The 10,475-nt window shown below is 39.4% G+C and overlaps 1 protein-coding gene across 1 annotated transcript; it reads right to left on the bottom strand.

The window, feature by feature from the left end:
• Nucleotides 1-1,582: 1,582 nt before the first annotated feature.
• LOC107287241 (hepatic lectin-like) lies at nt 1,583-7,751 on the bottom strand. Its single transcript, XM_029284092.1, has 6 exons — nt 7,709-7,751; nt 4,301-4,399; nt 3,295-3,369; nt 2,741-2,892; nt 2,374-2,486; nt 1,583-1,748 (listed from the first exon to the last, which is right to left on the bottom strand). Exons 1-6 carry the CDS (start codon nt 7,749-7,751, stop codon nt 1,583-1,585), a joined length of 648 nt encoding a protein of 215 aa, XP_029139925.1.
• Nucleotides 7,752-10,475: the final 2,724 nt, after the last annotated feature.

The following is a 10,475-nucleotide window of genomic DNA, read 5'->3' as shown; positions in this document are numbered from 1 at the left end:
AAAATCCCAGAAGCAAAATTGGCACAAAGATTTTTTTTAAAATCCTCTTTTTCAGGCCTATGTTTGCTTGTATGAAAGGTAACAGTTCTCCTCTTTTCTACTAAATTACCTTATTTTTTAAAAAACTTTATCCAATATATTTGGTGAGACCCCAACTCCCCTACTTGTGTGTCCTGGACTCTCCCTCAGCAGCCTGGTTTAAAAAAAGCTTTCCCCCCCACCAGATGGGTCTCAAACCTGTGATTTAGGATGCTTGTGAAGTCTCTGATTTAGCATTTTGTCCTAAGACAGTGATTCCCAAACTTGAGTAAATTACCCCAGATTTGATAAAAGTGATTTTCTTTGCATAATGACACATGAATCTATTGCCCAATCACAACAGGAAAGTTGAAATAAGAACTTTTTGATAAATGGTGAAAAGGCCTTTTTGATAGGTGGTTTTGGAGTAACAAAGGAAAAAGTTTGGGCAACAAAGGAAGCACTGCCCTAAGAGCTGAAAGATTGCTATTTACAATCTTTTCCATGCTAAGATTCAAAGCAATACTTGTTGGGAAAGAAAGCATATTCAAACTCTTGTCTGTAAAGGTGGATGAAGATTGCTGGTAGAACTGGTGTCTTGCGTGGTGATTTCATACATGGCAAAAGTGTGTGCTGGGAATGTGTCCCATCCTGATGAATTCCTTGATTTGCTAGTATGTGAGATTAGATGGAGATGCTGACTTGCACGTGTCCAAAGGGGTTGGGCAATGGGAGCATTTCCAGAGATGATGTGATCTTGTCTTTCCTTCATCTATGGTCCAAACCTACCAATTAACATCACATGAAATCCTCATGATCAAAAACTAATTCATCCTTGATACATACCTTGGCCTTTTGCAGTCCAAAAAGCAATGTGTTTTCTTGACTTTCATTTGTATCACTGGAGTGCAGAATTGCACATGAAGCAGCCAAGATAACTGAACCATTATGTGTTGTGTTAGGTTTTGTTTTAACATGGCATATAAAACCAGCTGTTACAGTTTAAAAGTTAGCTTGTAGCCTGTTGTACAAAGTCAGTTGTGGCTCATTCAATAATACACCATTTAGTAAATATGTCTTAGTACAATGCTTGAACCCAGGTAATTTTAATACAGCATCATGTTCTTCCCTGTGGTTGTAATTACTACTATACAAATATGAGATTATAACTAGTGATTTTTTTTTACTAATTTTAAGTTTAGTATTTTCACATTGTTCAGTGACTCATATAATGACACAGCAATAGCAAAAACGTTTAGATTATGCCTAATGGCATTAAATTTATCTCCCATATATTATGATTTCAGGAATACTTTCCACACCTTGGAAGGTAGATTAGTATTTGGTTCCTCCAGATTGGAGAAAACAATTGCTTAGAAAATTTACATGCATAATTTGATTTAGCTACAGAATTGTCAGATAATCCAGAGCTACCAATATGGTACTGATTCCGTGTTAAATTGAGATCTTAGTCTAGCAAAAGTGTAGTGCTGCTTTGTCAATCATGGTGTGAGGGTTGCAATCTTTCCTTCCAAATTGTTTTTGAGAAGTTCTGCTTCAAGGCTCAGAGCTTGTGTGATGGACTGTTGGGATTGGCCGATAAGGGTTTTTCACAGACATAATGGCTGTCGGATGTGCAGATAAAATCATTCCATTCACCATTAATCCAAACTTGGGCGCAGTCCTCCTCACGACCCTGGTAGGTGTTGGGTTCACCTACCTTCCAATTCCTGAGATGGAAGCAAGAGATGGTCCATGTTTTTATCTCAAATAGTCAAGAATAATCTCAGATTCAGTAAACTTAACTCTGGAGGCATCAAGCTATTGTTTCCTAAACATTTTACTGATAAATGTTTCTGAACAAAAGTGGAAACTCCTCATCAGTTTCACAACCAAATAGATTTACTAAATACTGTAGACGCAGATCTTGCCCGGAAACAAATGGTTTTATGTGGCTTATTTTAGGTCATATGATTATAGGATTACAAGTCTAAAGGATGTTGAGGGTCATTATGTTCCTGTTAGTGATTGCTGGTTGAGTTCATACATCATGTTAAACCAGCATAAAATCTTTTTATTGCTTGGTACGATGTTTAAAACCAGTCTTTCACTTATTCTGCCTGTCAGAATTTCAGAGACATTGAAAAAAACTGGAGTTGAAGGTGAGTTTCTGCTTCATGATGGCTGAGCAAGTGATAGCCATTCAGTTGGTGATGAACCACAGTTCCCAATATATCCCTCAACCTTAACAGTGCTGCCTGGGCATCTGGGAATTGAAGTTCAACAACAAGTGAAGAGCCACATGTTCCCCAACTCTGCTAACAACAACAACAATAAAAATTATTCAGTGCTCACTTATAGCCATTTCTGTAACTACTGCCATCCTCCCATTTCCATTCTCCTTCTCTTTGTTGGTCATGGAGACCAATCCAAAAACGTTCATTTCTGGTCCGAGTCTCTATGAAATTCTGCAAGAGAAAAATCCAAGAAATATGAATAAAGGCATTTAGACTGGAGAATATTTCCTTTGCAACCATAAAATAGAAGAAAGGAGAAAAATGGAGGTTGAATTACTTCTTATAAATTCTAGAAATGAATGCCATCTGAACCAGAACAAGGCATCCAAGATAGGAAATAAATGATACCTTAGCTTTATTCATGCTTGCTATCGGTATGTCCTGGGAAGAAAATTTACATCAAATCTGTAGGTGTCCCATCTTACCTGTTTTGCAAGACTATCAATGATGACCAACCGTGATTGTCTGCGTTCACAGTCTGCCTTGGCTTCATGCCAGGGAATTGACTTCAGGGAGAAGTAGTAACACTTTCCACTAAAATATTCCCATTGTCTACTGTCAGCACCACATGGGAACACTGAACAATAGGAGGAAAAAAATAAAGTCAAAAACTGATACTGGCTTGGCTTATCAATTCATGCAAGATCAAAATGTGCTTTTTCTTCTGATGATAAGGGCTGATAAAACAAGTTGCACAGACAAAGCTAGAGAGCATGCACTAAAGCAGGGGTAGTCAACCTTGGCTCTTTTATGACTCGTGGACTTCAACTCCCAGAATTCCTGAGCCAGCTATGCTGGCTCAGGAATTCTGGGAGTTGAAGTCCACGAGTCATAAAAGAGCCAAGGTTGACTACCCCTGCACTAAAGTAATACTGTTTCTTTACCTACAGCAGAATTTAAAAAAAAAACTGGAGCAGAATTGCCCCATGAATTAGAGACCAGAAAGCTAATCTCTGCTAAGGGAAATAGAGAAACTTACAGTGAAAGTCCCGGCCAAGGGGATCCTTTGAAAAATCGAGGCTCATCTTATTGAATTCGGATGAAATTGTTGAGACTAAGATTGTGAAGGAAGAGAAATAAATGCATATTAGAAATCTTGCAATGTCACTCCATATAATAAGAACAGAACTGTAATAAGAAGAGAAGGGCAGATGATGCCCATCTCAGAAGCTGCTCTCGTAGGACTGTTTCCTTCTGGTCACTACAGAATTGTAACTACCAGTACCAACAGCCCTTTGAAGTAGTCCTGGAAGAGAAGGCAAGCACCTCAGAGTTTGTTCCAGTTGATAAAGAAAAGAATACGAACATTTTTATTGCCACATGGAAATTGCTTCTAGACTTTGTGCTTGAGGTGAAAAAAAATGAAATTTTGATTTTGAGTTTTACCAATTAGATAGACTTGATGTTGTCGAAATGGCTAGTTTATATTATTTTGTAAAAGTAAAAAGTTGAGGTTTGACACTCGACTTTACTGCACCAAAGGAAGTCAGAAGTTAATCCGTTTTTTTCTTTTCTTTTCTCCCTTATCTCATTTCTCTACTCCCTTTTCCCTTCCCTATCTTTTCCGCTATTTGCTTTTGTATTTTCATTGTATCGTATATTATAAACTAATAATAAAAAAAGAGTTTGTTCCAGTTGCGGACATCTTTGAAACATCTTTGCGGCAATGTTTCAATGTTTCAGTGGAAACAACCTCCCAATTTCTACTTAACTATGATTTTATTAATGAAATTGGTGCATCTTACACACTGTTTTGATAAGACTTCTTTTCCTGAAAGATGGCATTTACCCACAATCTATATAAATAAAAATGTAAATGTTCGTTTGTTCAAAATCTTAAATCTCCGAAAGTTCTTCACCGATTGCTTTGAAATTTTGACACAACATTGCATTCGAATACGCACGTGTTTTTATATACCTATATTATATAGATGTCCCTCTTTTATTAGATGAAATATTGCAAAATGTGAAGGAGGAAAACATACCTTTGGAGAAGGCCACCACATAACCAATGAGAATTAGCAAATAAGAGATACCCAGTAGTGCATAAATCGGAAAGTATGATCTTGGGATCAGGTTTCTTCCTCCTTTATGTGAAAGGAAAGAACAAAAATGTAAAAATGTTGTCCAATTAATGGGTAGGAATTTCTGTGGATGTTCCTTATAGCAGACAAGAGAAGTGGCCTGAGCTATGTGCTCTTTCAGTCACCTGGTGTTTCTTTCAACAATTCGAGAATGAAAATTTCATTAATAAATGGTTTCCAGATCTTGTTTTGAGGGGTACTGGATTCTATTCAGGCCTTCTCACTTATTTTTAGAATGGGCAATCCTTTTTAGGTCAAGAGACTTATTTTTAGCAGTGCTGGAAATTACATTCCAAACTTTTGGTATATAGGAAAGGGCTTTATATTAGCTGATGCTAGTATAGACATTATTGTGTAATTTCAAACTGAGTTCAAGACTTATTGTCTCTTTATTTATTTCTTGGGACCAAATATATAATTAAAAAGCTATTGATCTGTAATATTATAAATAAACACAAAGTCATTTTAAAGCTGTCCCCCCCGCATGATCACTAATTTAAAAATTAAAACAAAAAATATTTTTTGCAAATTATGCTTCATGTTATATCATTGGAGTTTTTAAAAAAATAAAGTTTCATTTTATTTACTTCTTGTGATATTGAGTCATCTCCTATGATTGGTGAGACAGAAAATCTGGGGAATTGTCTACGACACTGTTTCTCAACCCTGGCAGCTTTCAGATCTGTGGACTTCAGCTACCAGAATTCTCCAAAAAGCCAGGCTAGCTAGAGCATTCTGGGAATTGAAGTTCGCCTATCTGAAAGCTGCCAGGGTTGAAAAATACTAGTCTGTGGGGACCATGATAGCCTATTGTCTAAATACATAGCAACTTGCTGACAAAGCATCCCCATTTGGACATCATTTTCTTAAGCCATTTTAGAATCCCCCTAGCATCAGGCCAGGACAGGAACAGCTTTAAGGGGTTTGCAGTGTGTGTCTGAGAAGGATTGTATGTGTATATGCATGTGTGTTTAAATAACTATAGAACTGTAAATTCTGTAGAATTTTATAACAGGTTCTTTTTGCAGCACTACCCTAAAAATTGAGGCAGTTTGGTATGATGGTTAAGGCACCAGGCTAGAAACTAGGAGACTATAAGTTCTAGTCCTGCCTTAGGTACAAAGTCAGATGAGGGTATCTTTTTGCTTGTCACCCTTTCTCAAGTCTGTGAAGCAGGTAAAAGCAAACCACTTCCAAAAATCACACTAAGAAAAATGCAAGGACTGGTGCAGGCAGCTGTCAGGAGTCAAACTAGCTTGACACACAGTTAAACCCACCCTGAAAGGTAAACTAAAATGAAAGGTAACAGGTGATCTTTTCATGGCAAAACATGAAGGACAGAGTCCAAAAGTTCAGCCCTGCTGAATCTTGCAGTGATCTGGAAATGTGCAGAAAGCTGCAACCTAATCAGTCCCATTTGTCCTAATGGTAAATAAATAAATGCCTTATTGACTGTCCTACTGGAATTTGCATAGTAGGAGAAATGGACCTCACTCTATAGTAATACATTTTTAGCTAGCTAGCTTTTTTGAGGGGGATGACTAATCTACAAGCAAAGCTCTTCAAACAATTAGCAATTTGCCTGAATGGCTTTTAAAAAGTAAATAATAGCCACACTTATCCAACTCAAGGCTGGGATAGGGCAGTTAATAACAGGTGTCCACTCAGATCACCACTTTTGCTGTAATCTATGCTGGAAGAGCTCCTCATGTGGATGAATTTCTTTATATTGTCTTTTCAGTCAATGTAAAGTATATGGCATCCTCGATCTGCATCAGGACGGTATCATTTATCTGTAGTATATTAAAGATACTTCTATGCTACTGCAATAAAAAAAGACCCTTGGCAGCTAACATAGAACAACTAAAAGTCAAAGCATGCACAATATCAATAAAACAGCTGTTAAAACAATAGAAAAATTGAAACTGTACAATGTATATTTGTCTTCATTTGTGTACAACATATGCTACAAAAGAAATAAAAACTGTCTTCAAGGACTTCTGAAGCACCAACAAAGGGAGTCAGCCTGATCTCTATGGAGAGGCTGTTCTTCAGGGTCAACCTGACTAGATAAATTAGACTCCACAGGCTAAAACCATTTTATTGAGAAAGACTGCTATGCGTCTTCCTCCAATTTACAGTTTTAGTGAATTAGGGAGGTGTCTGCCTGAGCTGCCTCTGAATCTTGCCTCATAGTTTAGGACTCAAACAATGCTTTAGTCTCTTTTGCCTAGGTAACAGTTCCTATATATCTCTGTCAAGGTAACCTGATTTATTCTATACCAGGGGTGTCAAACTGCCAGACCGTGGGCCAGTTGCCAGAGGCCGCACCAACCCCAGCTCCGGCAATGCAAAAAAAGTTGCAACACGTTGCAACACGTTTGACACCCGTGCTCTATACCAATATTCCTCAACCTTAGCAACTTTACAACATGTAGACTTCAACTCCAAGTATTCCCCAGCCAGCACTGTTGGCTGGTGAATTCTGGGAATGAGGTCAACACATTTTAAGGTTGTCAGTAGCAGCAGCGCCTCGCTTCAGCCCCCCGAACCTCTCTGATGTGGGATTTACAGCAGCTTCTTCCTATTAGAGCTAATTGAACAGGACATTATTGACTGCAGTAGGGAGTCCTGGGTATACCTGGGTACCAAATCATATTGGTGGGGTTGAGAAGAGCAAAAGTTTAAAGCCTATTTCCATCCCCCTCCCAAACGCTTGTTGCAGATTGGAATTGTTGTGTGTAAACATGTCATTCAAAAAAAATTGTGCTACTGCTTGGATGCTGTCATCCTTCATTTTTCTTCAGATATTTCTAGCAACAGCACCTATTTGTGATTTTCTGGCAAATAGACAAATACTTTAGACAAGTGAGAATTTGAAAGTCTCACTTCAAGCAACTTGCTTATTTATTTGAAACCTGGTTGCTTTCAAAGGAAAAAAAAGACATGGGATTATGTGGAAAAGCAAATTAATGAGGGAACACTGAACATAAAATATGACATCATATTAAGCATGAAAATCACCTGAAGTGTGGAGCATAAAAGAAATTTAAAAGCTGGAAGTGGAAAGATCTTTACTCAGTGCTAAAAAGGCAACTGGACAGGCATCAGACAAACATCTATCAGTTACTTTACTGTCATAAAGTTTTAGTCCCTGGTTGCCACTCACCACACCTCGAGTCATCTGGAAATGAGGCTTCAGAAAGCTGACCTTGGAGAAGCCAACTTGATATGAAGGCAAGGGATCCTCCAGGATAAATCTATATCTCAGTTAGAAAGACACTACATTCTAAAAGGAAAGTTAGATACCTTTATATGTCCGGAAATCATCTGAAAACTTTTCTTCATCCATCTTGGAAAGCTGTGTGCCTTTTGTGTTATTTGGAAACACTTCCTCAAATAGGGACTTTGTGGTTTTGCTGAAATTGCTCTAGAGAATAAATAAATAATGGTTAAATATTAGCTCAGGATGATTCTTAACTTTTCTGCCCTTCTGCCCATCTCTTTTTAGAATATAGTCACCTTTCAAAACTTACTTCTTGCACCAAGACCACAATGTCTCCATATATGATGAATGCAGTGGTGGGATTCAAATATGTTAACAAACGGTTCTCTGTGTGGATGCCGCTTCTGGAAGTCCATTCTGGGCCTGGGCAACAAAAAATTAGCTAACGGTTCTGCCGAAGTGGTGCGAACTGGTTGAATCCCACCACTGGATGAATGGGAACAATAAAAGAATCTTGCTCCTGTTATCAGGTTTTCCTTAATTATATAAAAGGCCTATTCTTTGTTCTCATCTACCTAACTGTAACTTCATAAGAGCAAGACCTTTGAGCAAGACCAGTGAATAATACCTTATGATTGCAAAGAACTGTCAATAAGCAAACAATCCCACAGATTTCCTGTATTAAGACTAGCAGTGAGAACTGTTTGGAACAAAATAGACATCAATGTGATATTGACAAATATATTCACTGTTATTAATAGTAGTAAGCAGCTCATTATTGTAATTTGCATTATAGTAATTTCAGAATAGTTTGTAAAGGTTAAACATGAAGAACGCAATCTAAAACAGGGGTGTCAAACTCGCAACGTCACGTGACGTGTCGTGACGTATCGTGACTTTTTTTGCCATTGCCGGCAATGGGGTGGGCGCGGTTTTGCTCTGATGCATCCGGCCCGTGGGCCGACAGTTTGACGCCTCTGATCTAAAAGTTCAGCTATCTACACATAAGTACTAAGTCATGGTTTGCTTAAGCGTTATTTTTGAAAAAAACAACAACCCATAATTGATTAGGTTTCCTCAAACCAAAAAAAGCATAGATCACACTATTGCTTAATATGAACAGAAGTATAGCGTATTTTGCAGTGATGAAGTCTAGAGGTGACTGGGATATTTGCAAGTGGCCAGTTCCTATTTTTCCAGGAAAGGATGCAGTTGGCAAACCAGGTGCAATTTGCTTACTTAGAGTCAGCTGAGGTTAGCAAAGGATCCAGTCTAGATCAAAGGCAACTCTTTTAGATGTGTTCAAAATAAAATCTGTTTAGTGCAGATGACAAAAATTAAAAAAAAAGAACAAGAAAGAGGTAGGATGATTCAGATTTTGTTTTGGCTCTGTTTTGGTAGCATCAGTGAAGAGCAGCTTGAGCTGGATGGCAAGATAATAAGCAAGCATTAATTTAGCTTAAATAAATTTCAATTATCAGATGAAAAGCATTCTATGGGATGGAAGGAAGGATCTTGCTAATAGTGTGGTCAAACCTATGTTCATTTATCAATGAGAAATCCTGGAAAAATGGATGAAAGGCCAGACTACTGAAGAGATTAAAATTTATCTCTTTGAAAAGAGGGAAGGGAGATCCACAAGCCAGGTAGCCTGATAATATCTGGGAAGAGTTTAGTTACATTAGTTGCTCGATTCTTGGTGACTGCATGTATAAATGCTGACCAATCAATCAGAATAGAGCTGGAAGGGACTTTGGAGGTCTTCTAGTCCAGCCCCCTGCTCAAGCAGGAGTTCCTATATCATTTCAGACAAATGGTTGTCCAGTCTCTTCTTAAAAACTTCCAGTGATGGAGGAAGCTGTTCCACTGGTTAATTGTCCTCACTTTTAGGAAGTTTCTTCTTAATTCCAGGTTGCTTCTCTCCTTGATTAGTTCCTACACATTGTTTTATTTATTTATTTATTATTTATTAATTGAATTTTTACCCCGCCCTTCTCCTTGCGGACTCAGGGCGGCTGACAGCCTGATAAAAACAACTACAGAAATACCCCAAAAACTATCATTAAAAACAAAGTTAAAATAAAATATTAAATTTGGCCTTATTAATTATTAAAATTGCTTTTAAAACCCCTCTAAAAATTTCCCCTTAGGCCAGTCCTGCTTGTTGGAAGAGCCATGTCTTAAGGGCGCGGCGGAAGGAGGGGAGATCCGGGATCACCCGGATCTCTGGGGGTAGTTCGTTCCAGAGGGTGGGAGGTCCCACCGAGAAGGCCCTCCCCCTGGGAGTCGCCAGCCGGCACTGTCTGGCTGACGGCACCCTGAGGAGACCCACTCTGTGGGAGCGTACCGGCCAATGGGAGGTAATCTGCGGCAGAAGGCGGTCTCGGAGATATCCAGGTCCGATGCCATGGAGCGCTTTGAAGGTGATAACCAACACCTTGAAGCGCACCCGGAAGGCCACCGGCAACCAGTGCAGCTCGCGCAACAACGGTGTTACATGGGAGCGACGAGTCCCTCCCAACACCGCCCGCGTGGCCGCATTCTGGACCAGTTGGAGCCTCCGGGTGCTCCTCAAGGGAAGCCCCATGTAGAGAGCGTTACAGTAGTCCAGGCGGGAGGTGACGAGGGCATGGGTGACTGTGCGCAAGGCATCTCGGTCCAGAAAAGGCCGCAACTGGTAAATCAGGCGTACCTGATAGAACGCCCCCCTGGTCACGGCCGACAGCTGGTCTTCCAGTGTCAGCCGTGAATCCAGGAGGACCCCCAGATTGCGTACCCTCTCCGAGGGAGCCAGAATTTTGCCCCCTATCGTCAGCGATGGAGTCAGCTGACTATGCCGAGGCGCCGGCA

The sequence above is a fragment of the Protobothrops mucrosquamatus genome, unplaced genomic scaffold, assembly GCF_001527695.2.
Source record: "Protobothrops mucrosquamatus isolate PMUCROS unplaced genomic scaffold, P.Mucros_1.0 scaffold370, whole genome shotgun sequence".
Classification (NCBI taxonomy): domain Eukaryota; kingdom Metazoa; phylum Chordata; class Lepidosauria; order Squamata; family Viperidae; genus Protobothrops; species Protobothrops mucrosquamatus.
Note: the sequence above shows the minus strand (reverse complement) of the source record. Positions and strands in the feature narration are given on the sequence as shown.